At 39.7% G+C, this 23,293-nt stretch overlaps 1 protein-coding gene across 4 annotated transcripts in view; it reads left to right on the top strand.

Annotated features, from left to right (window-relative positions):
* Window positions 1–19,412: 19,412 nt before the first annotated feature.
* KCNH7 (potassium voltage-gated channel subfamily H member 7) overlaps window positions 19,413–23,293 on the top strand; it is a 327,609-nt gene continuing 323,728 nt past the window's right edge. For all 4 annotated transcript variants that reach the window (XM_039352779.1, XM_039352780.1, XM_039352778.1 and 1 more), the window contains exon 1: window positions 19,413–20,315. In XM_039352779.1, the coding sequence (XP_039208713.1) occupies window positions 20,240–20,315 (76 nt within the window). In that variant the 5' untranslated portion in view covers window positions 19,413–20,239. The remainder of the gene's footprint in view (window positions 20,316–23,293) is intronic.

Genomic DNA, 23,293 nt, shown 5'->3' with positions numbered 1-23,293 from the left:
ATCATATTTGAAGTTTCTAAGTAGTCCAAAGATTAATTACTCTGCAAGTTTGCCATTAACTCTATCTTTTAATAAGGGCATTTTAAAAAACAAATACTTTTTCATAAAAAGTATTTGTTTTTTAATGTATTTTTTCATATGTATTTACAGGTGGTTAGGAATTGCAAAGATAATGATGCTGTCAATATATATATATATATATATATATTCCACGATTAGAGTTAAAAAGATAGAGGACTTAAATTTCTGCCCACTGACTTTCTTTCTGAAAGGCCTATTTGCCACAGCAAGCAACAAAACATTTTTCTGTTCCAAGCGGTATGAAAATCTAATGGAAAATCTAGGTTATCATATTTTTATTACCTTTATTTCTCCTGAGGCTCCAAAAGCTGCAGCCTATTTTCATGGAGAACTTTCTCCTTTATGGATCAACTCAACTTTGAACAGGAATTGGGCAAAACAGCCTTCTATTGCACCATCCTTTCCTGAGAACAAGTCTTATCGTGCACACAGAAAACCTCCCATATTCAGGCTAAGAATATGCATTTGTGCAATCAGATGTACCACAAAATAAGGTTCTTTTTGTGAAAAATCCCTGCCTAGTTTGGAACAAAAAGTACTAATAGTCTGCCCTATGGATCTAAGGATCTTGATCAAGTGACTTCAGATGACTTTGTTCACAAGAAGACAGCAAAGTACACAGAAAATCAGTATATATAAAACAAGAGTGAATACCTACGGAAAGAAAGAGATACAGTTAATACATATATGTTAGATCTATTAAGACAGGCAGTTTAGTGTATTAGTGATTAAGGCATCGTTCTAACCTGGGAAACCATGAGTTTTGGTCCTGCCTTAGGCACGAAGGCAGTTGGGTGACATTGGGTCAGTCCCTTTCAGGCCCCAAAACCAAGAAAGACATGGTGATTTTTCCAAGCAGATTTCTTTATTGTTTCACATCTAAAGACAAGATCTTGCCAAACTAAAGCACTTTGCTATTTACACCAAACATAAACTCAGAGAACTATTAGGAAAAGGCTGTCTTCATCCTCTTTTTCTCACAAAAACTATCTGTACTAATCTGCCTCTTATCCTTCTGAAATGCATCTCCTCCTTTCAGGGAATCCAGACAAGTTCATCCATCACAGTTCCTCTGTGTCAGCCCTAAGAAGCAGGCAAATGGTAAACTACTTCTGAGATCTTGCCAAGAAAATGGCAGGGTTGTTGACATGTTACTTTTCTCTTGCTGATTGTCTGGAACAAGATTGCCAGATGTCTCCTTCCAGCCATTGCTCCGTCCTGTTTTTGGTTCACTTTTGTTCTCCATCTGCTCCTTCTTCTGCCATGTATTTTTTAGCCTCTTGTTCTGGCTTTATTCTTTCCCTGCTGGTTAACTTCAGCAGTAACTGCGTTTTAGCCGAAATTGTGGCACCATTATGAAATGCCGATATTTGTTTAAAATCAGGTATTTTCAGTAGTTGAAGTTCCTCAAAATGATAACAACAACAACAACAACAACTTTATTGTCACTTTGAATGTACACCAATTGGCATACATCAAAATGAAATTTCATTGCATACAGCTCTCAAAGGGTTGTTGAAACAGATTAATTATTTTCCAGCTAAATTCTATAAGCAAGTGCCACTTTGGTTAATTAAGATTTCAGTAATAGCCAATTTGTTCTCTTTTGATAAAAATTAACAATTTTTCCAAAGCATATGCAAGCAAATAAACAGTTACATGTACATTTTATTATTTACATGAAGAAAACCAAGGCCTAAGCCTAGCAATATTTTTTCCATACTCTCAGTTTTATGTATTTCCAATTCCTTAAAATAGAATATTCCTCAGGGGATTGGGCTGTATTAAGAAATAGGATGTATGATCATTTTTATATACAAAAATCAAGCTAAAATGCATGTAGACATATATACAGAAACTTTTCAGAATGTTGTAGTGTCATTTATAATTAATAAAATGGACATAAATATGTATTTTTAAGAAAGATACCCACAAAATCTCAGGTTATTAGAGAAAACTATAGAGCAAAAAGAATGTGAACTGGGGAAAACAGAAATAGAAATCTGTACAGTTGAAGAAATATGCACAAATAATCAGAATATTTGCACAGAATTTTTTTTCTCTATCAGCTAATTACTTAATAGCTCTTCAGCAGACAGAAGGAAGAAATGAGGGAGTGGGGGAAGGGAGACAAAAAAAGAGAACTAGAGAGAGAAAGAGAACACAATAGCAATAGCATTAGCACTTAGACTTATATACCACCCCATAGTGCTTTACAGGGTTTACTGAGTCAGCATATTACCCCCAACAATCTGGGTCCTCATTTTACCAACCTCCAAAAGATGGAAGGCTGAATCCGCCTTGATCCTGTCAGGACTGAACTCCAGGCTATGGGCAGAGTTAGACTGCAATACTGCAATTTAATCACTGCCCCACCACGGCTCCTAACAAACCACAAAAATATCCTATTTCAATGAAAAATTAATCTCTATATGTTTATGTACTAAAAGACATGAAAAATGTTCCTGTTATATATCCTGTACATACTGTATATCAGAAGCTACACCTTTTTTAAAAACAAGTTCAACATTCGATGCATTTGTCATTTTTTTTAACATAATGACGAGAGCTATTGCTATTGTTTCCATGCATTATTTATAAGATTATGATTTTGAAAGCACACGGTTCTTTCCTACGTTCTGCCTTTAGGAACAGCACCTTTTCCGACACATGACAGCATATTATTCCTCCCGAAAGTTTTTTTACCCTCAGCCCTATGAAACATTAAATCAAGAACATACAACTCAGCTGTCCCCCCCTCCCACGTCAGTAGTCATCTTGAGCTATGCTATAATGTTTTTTTCCTGAAGACAAGGCAGACCAATTATGATTGTAGAAGGCAGAGGTGATTCAATTGAGGCAGGTAATAAGATCTGCCTAACACCTGCCATCTGCAGTATGATGCCATGTCTCACTCTCAAATTACGTTCTCACAAAATGAAATTAAAATAAAATTGAATTAAGGATATGTTGGTGGGTGTGTGGGAGAGAGAAATAATAACTGTCCAGGTCATTACTGAAACAGACAGCACTACATGGGAAAGGATCAGGGCAGGATTATGGATTTTTAAAAGCAGGATAATTTGAAAAGTAAAAAAAAAAAGATAAAAGAAACTCTCCATGGGATTTGACAAGTAAATCTACATTTTTGTTGCTTTGCTCCCAGGTTTTCAGGTTTATCTCTTCCATATGGAAAGTGCTATTCTCTGCAGCCACTGAGCCTCATAACCTTGTCATGAAAACAAGGATTTTTTAAAATGCAGTTTTCAACTCTGCAACATTTGTGGACATAAGAGCATTAACTGGCTAGCTGAAGGCTGATAAGCTTTTATGTTCTCTTTTATTTCAGTTTAGATTCTAGTATTCCTTAAAAGTCTTCCCCAATCTCAATATCCTACAGATGACTGAACTAAAATCACATTTTTGACATAGTATATTTGGTCCTGATTGGGAGAAAGAAGTCAGAGAAACTTCAGAGATTGTCTACTCCTAATGTAACCACCAAAAATGAGAGCACAAGTGATGATTCTGGAGAAAATGGATAAATAGGGGAAAAATGAGTTTTGCATATGCCTGTGCTGTCCTTCTCACTCATTCACACATGTAACAGTGGTTTAGTGGGTTTATTAATATTCCCCAGCAATTCCCTTCACCAAAAACCCTAGAACTGTCCCAATTAAGTCCAGCCAAAAGCAGACTTAAGCAGAGCAGAGCAATGGCCAGCGAGTCTACAAGGCACTTGAAAGTTTCTAAACAAGATAAATCCACCAAAATTAAATCCACAATACAAGAGGGTTCACAAGGCACAATCCAAGTCAAGCACAGTATCATTCCAAAGCAAGGCAGGAATTACAACCAGAAAACACACAGCTAGGAAATGAACACATTGTTCCCAGCATCGCCTCCATCTGTCTGCTGTGCTAAATAGCCAGTTTCTGGTGCAGCCCATCAAGAAGGGTGAGGCTTTCTCCTCACAAGTTATCTGGCTGACCTTCTCTGCTCCTGCCTTTTCTCTGCCCTGTGTGTTCTTGGATCAGGTGCAGAAAGCAGTTCCTCTTCCTCATCACTGACTGGCTGCAGCTGTGTGCTTTCCCCCCTGAAGCCTCAGGACTGACCTGCTTCAGCTGTGCTTCAGCCAAATCCCTCTCAGATAGCTGCTCAGAACCATTGATTCCCCTCCAGATGTGCCCAGAACTGGTTCGTTTTCTTCCAAGCTGACAACTGGAGAGCATTTAGGGGAGTCATCACAATGCTTAAGAAAGGCAGCATATATGCTTTTATATACATGTTTTCTATGAATTCTATCAAAATTATAATGAATGGGTTTGGGAAGACTACAATTCCAGTCATGCCTTCTAGCTATGGGCAGTTCTCCCCTATTTTTTGCACAAAAAGCAAAATGCCAGCATAGTTGCACAGGGCAGGAAATTGTATTGTTCCAGAGGCAATGGAGGGAAAAATCCTACCAAGTGGCTTTATGATCAGACCAATTAACTAATGCTCCTATGCCATGTCCTTGTTCTTAGATGGGGAAATGCCACATTTTCTGATGCAAAACATACCACGTGGGGAAGGGAATGTTTATAGTGAACCTTTGGGTGATAAACCTTTGAGGTGTTCCTCATTAAAGTATCACTCCAGCTGAATTGGAAACAGCTTTTGCTCACATACAACTGGGCATAGGATTGCAGCCAAATTCTACAACATATGTTTCTCTGCACCATGTGGGCTGATTTCATCCTGAACATGTAGAAAGATGGAATATTATCCAGGTCTTGTTTGTTTTGCTTTCAAATAAAGCAGAAAAAAATAATTTGGCAAATAATTGGAATCAGGAGTACTTCTAGTCTGTGAATTTGTTTTTATGGGGAAAACATAACCCGTTCAAAACAAACTGAACGTCAGTTGCAGTGTCCTATTTTCCAGCAGTATCTCCATCTTGTATGAATTAAATTTCAGCTTGTTTTCTCTCACCCAGTCCACTGTCATATTTAAGTAGCATGCAACGATACAGTTGCTTCTCTGCACTTGGAGATTAAGGAGCAATTAATAACATACCACTCCAAAGCTCTTGACAACTTCTCCCAATGGATTAATATATTATAGAGGCAATAGCAATAACCAGCAGCCCAGAATTTCAAGAAGAGTCCCTGAACTCCACCTTTTGGACATGGCCCAACCAGAAGGACCAGAATCACTGGAAAACAGTGTTCCCAAAATCCTAACCTGGCACTCCAAAAGCCATGACTGTTACCATTGAAAGCAACCTAGAAGTGTAACATTGGAAGAAGCAGGATTCTCCCACCTATTTTCCAGCATTTTTCTACAAAGAGTGATCAAAACAATTTCAGTACCATATTCCTGCCAAAAGCCCCAGTTGAAGTAATTCTAGATAATTGGTAACCTCCAGGTTATCTGGAGCTGTTAGGCCACAACCCATATAATGAATGGCTTAATGGTTTCCTGAACATTGTAGTGGATCGGTCTAGATAAACTTTGCGGTCAATTCCAGTTCTATGATTCTATAATGCCTTAATTACTTTTCCCAGAAATGGATGTCTCAGGCTGACTTAGAACTGCACGTGTTTCCAGTGGTGGGATTCAAATATGTGAACAACTGGTGCTCTGTGTGGATGCTGCTTCCAGAAGTCCATTCTGGGACTGGGCAACAAAAAATTAGTTATCGGTTCTGCCAAACTGGTGTGAACTGGCTGAATCCCACCACTGCCTATTTCCCTAATCAAGGAAAGGTATTTTTCTCCACCACCAGCAGTGTTTATATTACTTCCTACTTTAGACAAGAGGGAACCTGCAAAAAAGAAATGTTCACCTTTCTTAAAATTGGAGCCAGTCTTATCCAGGTTGCTTTAACGATTCATAAACAAAAATAAGAAAAAGAAACTATGTTAAATGTGTCCCCATGTTTGATATTTTCTAGATTAGCCCTATGTTTAAGTAAAACTTATAGCTAGGTCCAGTTAAAGGCACACTCTGTCAGATATATATTAAGGTGAATTAAATTTGTAGCAGTTCTGAAATAAAAATTTCTCCCTATAGCCATGTCTAAAAAATCATGTATCTGGCTTGATATGTGATATAGTCCTAAACAAGGCTACTCAGAAACTCGTGTTTTCACTCCATTTAAAATGCAGTTTGGGCAGTCTGCTATATTCCTACTTGCTTAGTCAGTAGGAATTCACCAGGGGTTTACGCACAGAAAAATGAGAACAGACTTTAATAGGACAGCTATTTAACATGTCTATTCAAACATAACTCCTCTTGCATTCAGAAGAATTTCTCCTTGATAAGTAGATGCAGGATTGAAATGTTAAAGTCCTGTACTAGACAAGTTTTATAATCCTATATTTGGAAGCAGGACCTAGCCAACCATGACTGATCCCAAAATGTTTAGCAGGATTATGGACTCAGTTGTATTTCAATGGAAGGTGATCAGGAAATTACAGGAATAGGGACCAGACTATAAAGATTTTTTTTAAAAAAAGAGTATCCTGGAAAAAGACACTGGTCAGTAAAGGTTAGGGTTAGGATTTAGCTCAGTTTCTGGTGATTACAGTATGTATGGAAACCAGTTCCATGTTTTCACCAGGACAATCACACAAACTGAACTAAATCTTTACCTTTATTAAATTGCAGCATATTTAACCTAGTTTAGGACAGAAATATAAAAATACTGGTGGGAAAAATTGTGGCCTTCCAGATATTATTGATTTCAACTCCCGTCAGCTCTGATGAGTGTGTAAAGTACTCAGTGCTAATGAGAGTTGCAATCCAACTACCGCAAGAAGGTTACAAGTTCTCCACACCTCCTTGAAGACAAATAGCACACATCTAGGTGTCCACCGTAATGAATAAAAATGCACCAAAGTTTGTTTTTAACTGAGTTACTTGGAATATCATGAAAAAGTGTAAAAATATTAATAGAGAAGAACTTGACCTCATTGTAGTAGATTAGTGTCAGTATGAGCAATAACAGTGATAAATGTAGCCTCTGGTAGAATTACGGATGGAATTTGGGACAGTATAGAATTATTTTCAGACAGCGTTACTCAATGAAACAGTAACGTTATATGGAGGGATTGAAATAAAGATATAATACTGTAGCGGAGAACAAATCTAATGGATAAACTTGTAGGACTTAGCATTAGAAAAAGCTTTTCACATCACTTTTAACAATATCCAGCAGGGTATAAAGTAGAAATGTTTGTATGTTTTTAGGTCAAACGACCACATTAAATATGTTAATTATATATAAGATAAGAAATGAACAATATAATTGTCCAAAGTATGTATAAACAAGACCAGTGCAAAAGGGTGCACCGAACTCTACATTAAAAGAGGATACAAATCTGTTTCTAGTAGTACACTAGTAGCTGAATCTGTTGTGGGAGGCATTTTATTATTCTCCTGGGCTACATAACTGGGTTGTGGAACAGCATTTAGTTGTCAACTTGCCCTTCTTTATAGCCTCTTTGCAAAGCCTTCAGAGATTCAGAAACGACATTTTTTTTTTTGCAGCTGTTTATCTTGAAAGGGAAAAATCTGAGCAAAAGTCATTTGCTTTCAACAATAATGAAATTTTAGCCACTGATTCTTAAATAAGCACAATCTAAATGAGAAACCTGGATTATTCAGGGCACTTGTGAAGGGTTTGGGGAGGCAGTGTTAAGTCACAAGACTCTGGGATGTTAGTAATGCATTCCATTGAGCAGTGTGGTGGCCTAGTGGCAAAAATGCACGCCTCCCACTCAGAAGGTTGAAAGTTCAATCCTAGGTAGTGGCAGACATTTCTCTCCTAGGGCGCAAAGAAATAAAATATCTGCTGTGAACTCCACATGGTGTCAGGAAGGGCATCCAGGCAGTAAAACGCTCAGCTCTGTTCAGTGGCCATGACCCTATCCTGAATTAAGGGATTAGAGAATCGTAAAAAAGGGAGAATTATGCATTCCACAACTAAGAGCATTCCATGTGCCTTTGGCATATAGCCATGCTGACCAGATGACCACAGAAAATGTCTTTAGACAACACTGGCTCCCTTGGCCAAGAAATGGAGATGAGTACCATGTCCTAGAGTTGGACATGACTGAACAAGGAAACTTTTACCTTTTAGTTATGCATTCCAAACTACGTCTCTAGCCATTGGTAGATTTCACTTTATGAAATGTATAAAAACAACACAGCTAAGCATTAATTGATTAAATTGCCTTTCAGAATATTAGATTATTTCCATGGATTGTTTAGTCAGGAGCAGATATGAAGACCACCCTATCTTGTTATCATTCAGTTTGTAGGTGAGAAATGCATTAAATGATATCTTGCATTTAGAAAATTAGCACCTAGGTGAAAAAAGAGTATTCATTCCATTCCTTAGATGAGATTGACCTCTATATGCAAGGTACTCAGATACAGAATACTGAAAAATAGAGTTCTCCCTCTTTTTCCTTCCTTATTCTGTATAATTCATAGTTAGTCTTTTAGTAATGAACATTTATTATATTTTAAATATCTACTCCTTTCCTTTCTTTGGTTCTTCAAGTAACTTCTGTGAAATGAAAAAAAAAATAGTAATCCATCAGGTTGGACAATCTTCCCACTAGTAATTTATAGCATTTTTGCAGTCATTCACCTATCTCTGTATCAAAATAACCCATTTTATATCATTCCACATTGTTTCAGTAATGGTTGGTGATGCTATGAAGTTACTGTAAATCATTAGCAGAGAAATGCTTGTAGAAAGATAAGACAATCGATACCACAGAACTAAAAATGGAAGTAAACAGCTGAGAGGTAACATGTTTCGAGGGTTGTTTAAGAAATAATAAAAATTTAAACTAACAAATGGTGTGATTAAGTGAGAGATTTAATCTTGCCAATTTATGACAGCCATTGCACAAGGTTAAGACATATTTCCCCATGGTTATTCAGCAGTGGCAGTCTGGTTCCCCCCCCCCCTTACTGGTTTCAATGACAGCTGAAGGGCAAAATTCTCACTCTGAGGAGGTAAATTCTTTTTCCTGGGCAAGAAAAGCAAATAAAAGCTCTGGAGAAGAAAATTGGCTATTGGAATGGTTGAGTATTGCTAAAGGAAAGAGAAAAAGAAGAAAAAGAGAAAAAGAAGAATTCACTCTGATTGAGAGAGTGTGTACTATCCATAGTTCTCATTACTGTGTCTGCAGCTTGACATGCAGCTAGACCCACCTATCCTCCAATGTATGTGTGTATGGGATGTGGATCTTGTCCTCAGATGACCATGTGCCACAGATTAGGCTGGAATCTTCCTGGTGCTTCTGCTTCCTTCCAAATGCTAAAGGAAATGGAGTCTGGCTTCCCAGTGTGCACTTGTTCTGGGAGTTCATGTGTGTATATGTATGTATGTATGTATACACACACACACACACACACACACACACACACACAAATTATATGCTGGGGCATGACAGGTAGATTTGATTTTTTTTTTCATTTTTAACCTTCGTTAAATATATCCAGTTTGTTACCAATAGAGGAGAATATTTGTAGATCAGAGTTGAACTGAGGGATGCTTGGTGCTCTTTCTGTTTGGTTGTTTTCCTGCAGATGTTTCATTACTAAACTATGTAATATCATCAGTGCCAGTAGAGAATGGTGTTTGCTCTCATTTTATATTCTGTCTAATGGCTTGCCCTCCAACATCTTATTGGCTAAATGTTTACCTGTATAATTATTTTTCCAAATGCTATTCTTGGGTGAAAGTCAATCAGTCAGTCCAATACAGTAGTCTTCATTTACTAACTGTTCAGTTACAATAGTGATGAAAAAATAATTTTATGACCAATTCTTGCATTTTGAATATTTGCAGGTTTGTAAAGGAAAGGGGAGGTGGTTTCACTTAGTGACTACTTCTCTTAACAACCGAGTTTCCAGTCTTACTTGTGGGCACTAAATAAAGACTATTGTAATATTAATGAACACTGATTGAACTTTGCCTGCCATCAGGATTTCCAAAACTGAAGATAAAATTATTAAGGCATGGCCTTCTTTGCTCAAGAGAAAGAAAATATCCCCTTCTAAATATGTGAAGGCAAGCTATCTTTGAAAGATAAAGCTGTTGTAGATAGTATTTATTTGTTTGCTTATTTATTTATTTCCCACCTTTATTGTTTTTAAAAATAACTCAAGGTGGCAAACATATCCAACACACCTTCTTCCTATTTTTCTCACAGCAACCAGCTCATGGGGTGTGAGAGAGTGACTGGCCCGAGGTTACCCAGCTGGCTTTCATGGCTAAGGTGGTACTTGAACTTACAGTCCCTTGATTTCAAGCCTGGCGCCTTAACCACTACTAGATCTACTAGTTTCTTTCTAGTACCTCTAGATACAACTTGAGGAGTAAAAAAAATTAAGAGTGCCAGGTAAGCGAGAGAAATGGAATGCATATGTCAAAAAAGTCAAGATGGTGTATGACCAAAGCCTCATCACTTTTTAACATGCATTTCACATGTTGATGCATGCAAAATTGAGCTTTGACTACATGGTTGTGGCTGCCATTTTGACTTTTTTACGCAAATACACATAAATTGCGTGGATAGCATTAAAAGCAGTGGTGGGATTCAGCCAGTTCGCACCAGTTCGGGAGAACCGGTAGCTAATTTTTTGTTGCCTAGGCCCAGAATGGACTTCTGGAAGTGGCATCCATACAGAGAACCGGTTGTTCACATATTTGAATCCCACCACTGATTAAAAGGTTATGGGTACAGTCCAGAAAAGATAGTTACTCTGTTAAGTTAATTCCTGCTTCATGGTACCGCTGATTTGTCAGCAAGCCCCACTGGTAATGAGCATAAGGTTTGCTATATCAGGGCTCAGCAACTTCATACATTACTGTCAATGGAACTGTCAAAAGAGATGCATTCATCTTATTCTAACTCTTCCCAGCTATGACATTGGAAATTCCAATGCTTATGACTTATTGTGTTTATTAAAATGGGAAGATGATGCTAAGTACCAAGAAATGGCATTTCAGAAAAGGATGGTTTGGCTGATAAAGCTTCTATCGTCATTCGCCAAAGAAATGTCTGTAAATTTGATTGGACACAGCAGTATCCCCTGGCCTTTCTTATAAATAACTCAAGGCAGCAAAATGTCAAATGCTCCTGCTTCCCATACTAACAAATCTATGAGATGGGTTAGGCTGAGAAAGAGAGAGAGGGACTGGGCCAAAATAATCCAGTTGGCTTTCATATCTATGGCAGGCGTAGAACTCACTGCCTCCTGTTTTCTAGGCCAACACCTTAATCAGTATACTGAACTAGCTTTCTTTTTTTAAAACTTTCTAACCTTAGCCACAATTCTTATGAAATTGAAAAGGGAGGAGGAGGAGGAGGAGGAAGAGGAGGAGGAGAAGGAAGAGGAGGACTTTAATCCCTGCTAAAATCTCCAAAAGTATTAGTCTTGCTTGTAGCTAGCTTGCTCAGTCTATAATAGTACATTTATTTTGAATCTTCAAATCTTGAATGAATAAAAAAAGTTAAATAATTATAGAGTATTCATTCATAACTAATCTTTCATGACATTAAACTATTGCCACAGTAACATGTAAAATGTATTCTACAATTGAACTAAAGTGGGATAAAAAAAATACCTTAGAGCTAATAAAAATCTCAAGAATGAAAAATATTTCCATCTCAAATAATACTAATTTTCAACAGTCTTCAATCAATCTGCATTTAACGTCTTTTCATTTAAAAACATTTCAAGGTAGTTTATGAATTAGAAAGAATGAGCTGCAATTTTTAAAGAAAACAGAAAACAGGCAACTCTTCAGTACAGTGATTTAAATTTTCCAAGTCTAAGAGCTCTCAAGTGGGAAAAGGCCTGTTACCGTTACATGGAAACAGGAGATAGAGTAGCAAAGTGGTATGGCTTCTATTCTAATGTTTTTTTTCTTTTTGATTATTCCTTAAAACACTGGATAAAAATGCTGAAAAAGATTGCCTTTGTTTAGGCTTCTCTTGTCTACTCTATGAGGTGGTGATGGTGGTGGGGTTCCTGGAACATTTTTAATGTATTTCTGCTCCCAGATACAAGAGGTTCTTGAACAAAAGACGCCCCCTTTGGCAATGCTGCTTATGTGATTTCTGTAAAAAGTAATTTGCATACAGTCAATATCCTCCTAATGAAGTAGAGTACATCACTGTATATGTTTTAAGGGTAAGTCTAAGTGGGCTACAGTGATGGTTAACATTCAAGTTGCAATACATTACTGGAAACAAAATACCCAAATTCATTCCCACTAGGATTCAAGTCAAATTCTTTACCTCCTTAATATATGCAAGTTATCATTTTTTTCTCTACTTTCAAAGATCAACTTAAAAAAACATTTATAAAGAAAAAATGTAATGCTTTTAAAGAAACATAATAAATTACACATGATTTTCTCAGAACTTTTCAACAAATATGTAATGTGGATGGTGATTGATCAAATGTTGGTAGTAATCAACCAGTAATAAATTTAAATATTATTCAGACCTACTTGGGTATGAGCAATGAGTGGTTGTACTAGAGTATTACAAGGTCTATGCAGAATGGACAATGAAGTAGTACATAGTCTTCAGATTCTATTTTTTCAGTTTCTATTTCTTCTACAACCAGCTGCAGCAAGTCCCTGTCAGAAAAATTTGGTCCTGCAGACTAAATATGTCATGTGTGACTACCTTTGATATTTTCTAGAGAAACCCTCTGTATGTGTTCACTAAAAGCCAACACCAACTTGATGGCACATAACCAACCATTGAGATTGTATCAGAAGCTGCAGCTTCTGCAAACTTCTTCAGCTGGGTTATTGAGAGGACAGCCTTTCACAAACATATTGTTCTAAAGACAGCACTAGAAAAACACTTCCTTCCAGCCTGTCCCACTCCATTGAGCAGAGACCTGAAGTTTAGTCTCCTCAGTTCAGTCAAACTTCTTAACCAGAAGTGAGAAGAGTTTTCATCATCAAATGCAAGTTCTATTTTCAAAAGCTAGTGCTAAACTTGGACTAACTTTATTTGTGCTGTATTAATAAATGTCATTATAAAAGCCAGAAATGTTGTATTGTTTCTACTTTTTTTAAAGTAAACTATTTAGAGCCTTATCCTGGAATTGGGCAGCCCCTAAATTGTATTAAATATTAAGTGATTATGGAAGGTATTAAATATCCGAATAGATCTCTCCCAAGTCTAGAAATGACTGGAGAGACTAAGGCAAAATGTGGGTACATGCCATCTTACTTATGAAGACATGATAAAAGAAATTTTAACCAATACATATATTAAAATATGCAATTGATAGATTTCAATTCCAAAAGATGTGTTGTAGCACATTCTTTCTCAGATTAGCTGCATAGGGATGCCATACAATCCCAAGAAAAAAAAACACAGCTACTTTAATGAGTTGCGAATTACACCTTTTCCTAATAATTCCCAAATGTGAGGGGGGAATGTATGTATGTATGTATATATGTATGTAGACATTAAAGAGTTCTCTAGTAGACCTTGAATCAGAATCTGTTCTATGGTATTTTAAGCTCCTTTTATTCCTATTTAAAGCTGCCTCTCCATGCCTCCCTTATTATTATTTTGCAAAATCCAATCTATTTTCCAACACACCAGGGCTATCCCTAATTTCAGAATAACACTCTGAGGAAATTGCTCCCACAATTATCTGTTACAGAAATACAGATCTCAGCTACCCAATTTGCTGAATAAAATGCAACATAAATTAGGAATTCCAGCAGTTTTTAAGAAAGGCTGCTGAAGTAAAGAAACGACCTGCTGGTTGTGTTAAAGGGCAGGTGGAAAGCAGAAGCAACTGACTCAGAGCTGTAACTGCATGTCTCATTCTTCCAGCTGGAAAGCAGGACAGAGGCTCCCTGCTCAATACAGAGATGCCTGCTGGATTCCTGCCTTAGATCAACACAAGGGTCACAACAAGACCCTATGAGACCATTGCTGTATTTTAGGAAGCCTTAAAGATAGTTAGAAAGTGATGATTATCTTCCTAATCCTCTTTGTGTCACGGTACTCGCTCTCTCGAGTTAAATAGAAGGAGAAAGGTATCAACCAGGCTGCACCAAGTCCCTTCGTTCTGCTACGAAGTCGGAACGCCGGATGCTGGTTGCCCAGGGTCCTGCATCAGGACCATGGACAGCTCCAAGCTTGCCGCGCGATTCTCCAAGGCGCTCCTTCCCGGCTATGGAACCTGAACGCGGGCGCCGGCGAATCTCTCCTTCGAGCATTTCTCAGCGTCACATCGGGACTCCAGTCCGAAGGAACGGCCACGATTGCAAAAGCAACGAGCAGAAAATTATGCCAGATTGACAACGAACGGCAAAGGATGTCCTGGGGAGGCGTGTATTTGCGCACACCTGAGAATTAAAGCAAGGAGTTGGGCTCTTTCACCAACTGTCCATATTACCTATTTCCCTCCACGATACTGCTATCTGGAAGTGCACTATTTGTTGTTTTTCAATGAGCCCTTTTGATTATGTTTGTGAAAGCTATGGTAATAAAATAACAGCAATGTCCCCAAATACAGGGCAGAGAAACAAAAAGAATGGGTTTGGCCAGGGCTTTTTTTCTCATATAATGCCCAGAACGGAGTTCCGGCACCTTTTTTGGATGGAATCTTGCAGGGTAGGCAAGGTGGGTGGTATGATATGTGTGAGTTCCGGCACCTTTTTTTTTTTTTTTTTTTGGAAAAAAAAGCACTTGGCAGTTCTCCCACATATCCATTTGTATTGGGGCTCTCTCTCCTAGCTTTGCTATATTGTCTCTTTCCCAAGATCTCAACCAGTTTCCCTTTCCTCAGCACCCAGTTACTAAATATTCATGCATCTACAGAATCTGGCTTCATGATCTCATTCCTCAATTTCTCTCTTTCTCATTCACTCTCACACACGCACACACAGAGATGGGCAACTGAATATGTATGCCTTTCAACTAGCAAGAGAATCTGCTGAAATATACAATGTGCTGATTTGAATTTAAAGAATTCAAATCTAGAGAGGGTCATAAATTCCTTTCCTCTCATTTCCATTCTGTCGTCTCCTCCTCTCTCTCCTCCTCTAACACCCTTTCACTACTCTGGGATGTAACTATAGCTCCTCTGATCATTCCTATTCCCAGAGCTTTTCTATAGGCTTTTTGTTCATTTCCACTCGGGTTTTTTTGCCCCCCAAAGAGGCACCAGGTCTTATTTGGGGGGGGGGGTATGTGTCTTTTCCACTCACCACTGGCACCAACAGCCCCACCCAGTTGGCCCACTTCTTCCGCAGCTGAAGGAGCAGTTTCATTCTGCAGCTGAGAATGGAGCTCCAGCCTGCATTTTGCAGTCAAAGGCCTTTCCAGAAGGCCACTGAACCGAGCTATGGATTAAATCCATAGGTCGGTTCTCAGCTGCAGAGTCCTTGCAGAACTGAGCTATGGATTGAATCCATAAATAGGTTCTCGGCTGCAGTGGCCTTCTGGAAAGGCCTCTGACTGCAAAATGCAGACCCGGGGATGCCGCAGAAGAAGTGGGCTGGCAAGGAGAGGCCTGGCTGCAAGGTAAGTGGGTGCAGGGCACATAGGGCAGCTCCACCCCCCACCCCCGCCCTAGCTTGACTTTTAGGTGTGTGCATCACCCCCAAACTATGGGGTAGAGCTTACTTTTGGGGAAACAGTAGTTGCAAAATACATTTTTGCTACTTTAAAACAAAAGAGATTGTCTTTTCAGGCTCCCCTTCCTTCCCAAAAAAACAAGACTATAGATAATAATAATAATAGGGGGACAGTAAGTCCACTTCAAAGCACCAGCTCCATCTCTGTCATAAATTCACTAGGTGCCATATTTTAACATGGCACATTGAGGACTCTACAGCCTGTTGTGATAAAAAATAACATGGAAATGAAAGTATGTACACATAGAAATAGAAATATTTCATTCTTCATCCCAGCTGGGCCAGAAATATTTAGAATTCTTTTTTTATAATGATTGTGGTTAAATATAGTAGGACCCACTTCACGTCTTGGCTTAAATTGCATGGTTGCACTTTTTACAATCAATTTTTTACTGTACATACAAAAAAAGCAACTCCAGATGAATTTAACATGATTTGCTTCTAAATATAGAGCTACTTTGGTGTAGTGATTAAGTCATCAGGCTAAAAGGAGTTCTAGACCACACAAAGCCAACTGGATGACCTTTGGCCAGTCACTTTCTCTCAGCCCTAAGAAGCAGGCAATGACAAACCACTTCTGACAAACATTGCCAAGAAAAAAGCAAGAACTAGCCCATGCAGTTCCCAGGTGTCAAAAAGCTGGCACACACATCCATATTCCTAACCAACATATCTCTACTATCACAACAGGTGTTATAGGTCTCTTACTCCTTGTACAATGTTGAACCATTCACTAAGGAATCCATTTATGTCCTACATGTACTTTACGTCTATTGTATATTATTTTCACATTCAGCAACCATACTTCAACTTCAAATTTACTTGAAAAATCCCATAATTCAGACTATTCACATTATCCTAAGTTTTTTTTTCTAAATCAACATATGTACAGTACAATAAAGTTTTTAACATACATACCTTTCTCAGTGTATTGAATGATTGGTTGCTTAGATTTGTATGCATATAAATCTAAGCAACCAATCATTCAATACACTGAGAAAGGTACGTATGTTAAAAACTTTTATCATTAATCAATTAGCTACTGAAGAATAACAACGTGGCCCACATGTAGGCATGAAAGTCACCTGGGTCATACTCTCTCAGTCCAATTCACTGGGTTGTTGTTGTGGCAAAAATAGGAGGAGGAAGGAGTATTAGGTATGTTCCTCACCTTGAGTTATTCATAAAAATAAAAGTGGGATAAAAATAAATTAAATTAAATTAAAACAACATCTGCCTATAAAACCACACTGCATTTCCTAAATTTTTCTCATTGTCATCTCTTGTACCCTTCCAATTTGAACTTGGTCAAACAACTTCCCACACTTACACTAACCCCTGTATAGCTTGTGCATTCATTGTTGCTATGTTTGCCTTTTGGTAAGGGAACAATAAAGGACTTCATCCAATCATCAACTACACATGAAATATTCACGTAACTTGCGATTTGCCAAGCCTCCACTCCATAAGTAAATTACAAACATGTTTCAAGATTTCTCAAATTGTACAATTATATAATTACACTGCAGCCTTTTGGTTTTTTTAACATTCTCACAGAATCGTGTTCTATGAGGTGGGCGACTATAAAAAATATGAAGAAATATGAGGAATACATTTCATTTTCTGTTTTTCTTCTGTTTCACAATAACATTCATAGCATTCATTTCAATTCCACTTTTCAACACATCACTATCATTCCTATACAAATATAACCATCCCCCCTAAACATTCCCTCATTTCATTTTCAACACAATTTGTTTCATTATTTCTATTTTGCCCTTCATCAGAAGGTTCTTTGGTCTTCTCCACCTACTTCCAACCATTTTTAATTTCCCTCAAAATCACTGCATCTTTTCTGTTTTAATCTTAGCCTTTCATTATTTTCTTAACAGACTTTGCAGCTATTGTTTTAGTTCTATGCACGTTATATGTTTTTCTCTTATCCTCAGTTGTTTACCACACTTATTCTCTTACATTCACTTCTTGTCATCCACATCCTCTTTCACTTCATCAGTATTACTTAGAAATACTTTGGTGACTGAGGCATCATGGAAATGGATAAACAAATTGCTTTTTTGCATCACATGTTCTTTTTATACTTTCTATTAGACTAACTCCACACACTTCTGTAACACTTTGTAACATATTTATTTTCTCTTTGTTCCCAGAAGCTTCCTCAATCTCTTACCTTCCACTCACTTTATATTCACTCTACTGGGAGATTAATCATCCTAATGTTTTCTCATACAGGGAAAATACCTTTTAGAAAGAAGAGGAATAGGATCAAAGAAAGAAAGGGAACCAAAGAACAGCAAAATCATGAAATCCACCTAATTTTTATTTATTTGTATAGTGGGAGACCACTAGTATTAAACCTTATGTACAAATCATCAAACAAAAACAGCAAACGGTGTGTAGAGAAAGGAGGGATGGGGAAGTTGTAGTTCTCCAGATGTTGATGAACTGCAACTGCCAATCACCTCATCCACCATAGACTATACTGAATGATATTGGAAGCTGTAGTTCCCTAATTTCAGACTGAAGTTATCTCACCACTATGAGAAAACCACATTTTCCTTCTCCTATCCTTACCACTTTCTACAGGGGGACGATCAAGAGCATCCTGTCATACAGCATCACAGTCTGGTTTGGAAGCATCACTGCTTCAGACAGGAAGGCGGTGCAGAGAGTGGTGAGGATGGCCAAAAAGATCATCAGCAGTTCCCTCCCTCCCATCCAGGACATAGCACAGAAGCGTTGCTTGAGCAAGGTCCATAAGATTATCTGGGACACTACACATCCTCTTCATGACCTGTTTTCCTTGTTACTTTCTGGAAGGAGGCTTCGTAGTATCCATAGCAGAACATCCAGATTCAGCCATAGTTTCATTCCACACAGCATTAACCTTATGAGCTCTCAAGCTTCCTCCTTCCGTTATATATTCAAGATGGACAATATTTAATATTTGTTATGTATATGTAGGGGTGTGGGTCTATACATATGTTGTATATAGTATGTTTAGGTGTGTGTCATGTATGTGTTTCACTTTGAGAGCGGACAACTAAATTTCATTTTTGATGTGTGCCGTTGTGCCCACAGTACGAAAATGACAATAAAGGTTATCTTATCCATATGTCTTTTACACTTCAGGATTCACTAAATGCTGCCTAGTGAGGGGAGATCAGAACACAAGAGATTCAACTTTAAACTTCTTGGTCAAGCCTTTTGCCCTGTCCCACAGGCAAAACCAAGCTTTTTTTCCCCATCATTATTTCATTCTCATGCATCACCCAAATGGCTGCCCCCCCCCCCCCAAGGTTCAGCAGGCCAAGGCTTTCCTACATGGCCCTTCTTAAGAAGAGCTATGCTTCTTCAGCACTGGAAAAGAGTACTGAACTGAATTGACTCTGAACAGAATCAATGCCCTTGGCCTCCTCTCTGCATAGTGCTGAGGCTAAGACTCAGGATAAAACTCCAGAAGAGGAAGGGAGGGAGAGAGACGGGGGGGGGGCTCTTTATGAAGATCACAAAACCAAAGTGGGACAGACGATGTGAATGTATATACTTGACGGCTTTTTCTTTATTCACTTCACCGGCGGCACGCCCGTTTTGCCACGGCTGGGCGGCTGCCTTGGATTTTTCCTGGGCTCACCCTCTCAGCGCTGGGAAAGCGAGGGGGGGGGAGGTGTGGAGAGAGAAGGCGCGAACAGCTTTTGCCCGCAGCCGCCACCCAGGATCTTGGCCGCGCTGCCCCGACCTGTCTTAGTTTGGCACTTTTGCTCCTCCCCTCCTGCTTGGCTTCGCCTCGTCTCAGCAGCGGCGACGGCGTCCTCGGGATGTGGCTGCGCGTGGCAGGGTCGTAGCTCCGCGCTGCCGCCGGAGTTGCTGCTCATCGTCGCCCGTCTCCGGGGGAGATTTACGGGCTGGCTGCCGCTGAGCCATGCTTGAGTAACCGAGCTGCCGTAACCGCACGGGGAGGGACGTCACTCCCTCTCGCTAGGCGAGCACACGGCAGCGCCTCAGCCTTCCCGCCTCGGCGCCCGGCCATAGCTCGCGCCGGGAGGGGGAGAACTGGGCGAGGTCTTGCGTTTCGCGGGAGGAGAAGCGGAGGCGCGGCGAGCCCTCACCTTGGGCGGATTCCTCAGCCAGGTTCCCCGCCGTCTCGGGCCACCGTTTCTTTTCCCTCTCGAGGGGGGGGGGGCGGCGGCGGGAAAGCGAGCGGATCAGGTCGGACCCCGATGCAGAACCTGAGCATGGAGCAGGCTCCGGGAGGGCGGGAGGCTGTCCGCGCTCGGCGGCGCTGCTAGGATCACAAGCGAGCCTGCCCGGCGGCCCCTGAGCGATGAGATCTCGCAAAGGGTAGCCGGAGGGGAGAGCGAGAGCAAGAGGGGGACGAGCGAGAGCGAGCCGGCAAGCCGAGGAGGAGAGGCGTCGCGCCCGGGGAGGTGGAGATCCAGCAACATGCCAGTTCGCAGAGGTCACGTGGCGCCACAAAACACCTTTTTGGGGACCATCATCCGGAAATTCGAAGGGCAAAGTAAGTTCGCGACCCGGGAATGTTTCCCTGGGGTCGGAGGACGGGGGGGGGGGGCTCGCCGGTGCGGGTGCTCGTGGCGTCGGGGAAAGAAGACAAGTTTAAGCTCAAAAGCGATCGGGTTTGGCAGGGGTTGCTCCTGGCTTCTCTGGGTGGCTGAGCCGTCTCCCGAGACGGCGATCGGGGGAGCTTTCCTTCCCGTCCTAGGGCGGCTTGCCTTGACATGGGGTTGGTAAATTGTCCTCTTTCCTTCCTCGGCACAAACGGGCCGCCACGAAACGTAAATGCCTGTTTATGCATGTTCCCAATCTGGGGAGGGGGGGATGGGGGGGTGCTTTGGCTGGCCTAAAGTCCTGGAAGGGCAGCCAGAAAGTTGTGTGCTGTTTTCTGCTTGGAAGTTTAAACCTTGACCTTTTGTTGCCTGGAGGTACTTGTTTGACATGACTTTGTGAAAAAGTTTCTTGCAGGCCCTTTTTAAGATGGGCTGTGGACTGGGATGAATTAGGATTTTTCTGGGTGAGCTGTAAAATCCTTATAGTCCGACAGATGTGATGGTTCCTTTAGTTAGCCAGAAGGCATCAAGAGCTCTGTGGGATCGTAAACACTTAACATTTTACCATAGTAAAAAATTTTGTCAGCTGTCATAATGAAACATTAAAATTGTTGTAAAACGGCAATAAATTATGAGTACAGTCCCCTTTGGAAAGTTGTCTAATATTGAGTATAAACTATGGTGGCTTGCATGAGCTTTTATTTTAAGCATTTCAGGAATGTTTGTTCTGAAAATAGGGTTAGAGTTGCAAGATGGGTTAATGCAACGCTGTAAATAAGTGTTTCTGTAATCATAAGGATTTACTTTTAGATAAGTGTAGAGGATTACAAATTTAATCTTTCAGTTATTGTCACATATTTGGTCTCAATTCCCTAAAAACAGGAAAATGGAAACGTATCTTTGGAATGCAATGAGATAATAAATTCTAGATACATCGGAACTAGCCTAAGAAGAATATAGGTAGATAGCTAACAATTCTATAACGATCCTGTGGAACTCAAGGTAATAGATTCCTACCCTGTAAAAATCAGATTGTGCAACTTTTCTGGATGGAAGGAACCTACCAAAGTTAATGGACTTGGCATCTGTCCCTTGGGAAGTACATCACAAGGCCATTGAGTAACATAAGTTATGGCTGCTGCAAAGAGAACTTGTCAGTAATTAGAGTCCTCTCTTTGGAAGATGACATGCATGAGAAACATTTCAAAATATGTGAATGAGATTGAGAGAAATCAAAACAGATGCGCACTGCCTTGCAGACTTCTCACTGTGTCTTCAAGTGTAAATAGGTTTAGCCCTTGGATAGCTCATGTGCACTTCTGCCATGTGATAGCTCTGATGAAGCTTGGAAAAGAAGTTTGGCAAATATCTTGTGCCTTGATCCTTAATGTTATGACAGATGTGGCTTCAAGGTTGTGCCTGTCATTGAAAACAACAGGCTCAGCAAAGCTGAGCAGGCAGTGCAGCTTCTGTAGAGAGAATACATGGGTGAGTATTTCAAGTAAAATGATTGGTTAGAGTACGTTAATATCTTTAAGCTGTAAATTAATAATTGAGGCTATAATTTGCCCCCCCCCTCTACTCTCCTATAATCATCTAAAACCACATGTTTCTGCAATTCTGTTGGATTACTTCTGCATATGAGAATGAAAATCGGTCCAGTCAAAGTATCTTGCTTTATACAGTCAGGATTAGATGTGTTGTATAATTAAATTCTTTCACTTGGATTTTGTGAAAACTAGAATCCCACAGTCTTGTTTAGAGCATCATTTTACAGGGCAGTCAAGAGCATTAAAATCAACCTGCTCTTGCAGAATAGTGCTGGAGTGCCTCAGGTAGCCCGCTTCCCCCAAAATTGTTTTCCTTCTTACAGTACAGTGCCCTAGGTTAACCTCTGCTCTCAGGTTTCTCTCTATTTAGCACCTCAAGTAGGGTGTTCCTGTGCCAAATAAGCTTCATATTCAGAACATCTGTGTTGCATGCAAAGGTCTCTTATCCATGGCATCTCCTGTTAAAATGACCAGGTAGTAAGGCGTAGGAAATAATATCCATGTTAATAGACCTTAGAAAATTGATGTGCTACTTATTTTGACAAAGGCTAGATAGGTGCCAGGAGCTGGATTTCCCAAATTAGGCAGGAGTATAAAAAAGAAACAAGGGGGCTTAGAGGACAACACTGCATTTTCATTTCATTTCACCACAGTTTAATAAAGGCAGCTTGGTTTTGCTGTACTATCTCATCATTTCTCCTTTCTGTTACATTAAGGACTATAATGCTGCAGTGTCCTTTGGAGGGGCTTAAGTCATATGTATGCCCTGGAGAGATCTGGGGCTGGATGGCCAACAGTCCTACCACTACAACTCATCTTTTAATGAGTGGACTTCTGTTTTTGAGAACTTTTTTTGTAAAGACAAGATACGTGCTAGCCTTTTTCTTTCGAATAGGGCGCTTCTGCAAATATTTAGCAAAACTAACATCCACCGTGGTGGTGGAAAAGCTAGTTTTTAACCTGTTAAATATGTTTGCAGAATTGTTTGCAAGCCCAGTGATATTATCTTAACTTTCCTCTGTTCTTTTTTTTTTTTTTTCAGTCCAAAAGCCTATTACAAAGCTTTCATTAAAGTTCAGGCCCTCAGAAATGAAGCCTCTTTCAGGAGCTTGGACAAGCAGTACTCAGCACAAAGGAAAAGCCTTTTCAATAGAACAGTAAGCCAGTATTAAGCTTTTCACCCAGACAAAGTTTTGCAAGCAGCTTCCTACAGTAGAATGGATTTCCCTCTCGAAGTCAGCTGATTTTGAGTTTTAATTCTTCTGTATTCCATTGAGTCACTTTTAAAGAGCTTTAAAAGTGGTATTGAGCATCTTCTAAAGCTCACCGTATGTAGAAATTAGATGCAGCAACAGCTCTTCTCTAGACAGACACCTGAG

This window comes from Crotalus tigris, unplaced genomic scaffold (genome assembly GCF_016545835.1).
Source record: "Crotalus tigris isolate CLP2741 ecotype Arizona unplaced genomic scaffold, ASM1654583v1 scf7180000018477.2129921, whole genome shotgun sequence".
NCBI lineage: Eukaryota > Metazoa > Chordata > Lepidosauria > Squamata > Viperidae > Crotalus > Crotalus tigris.
This window is presented reverse-complemented; position numbering and strand designations above follow the sequence as displayed.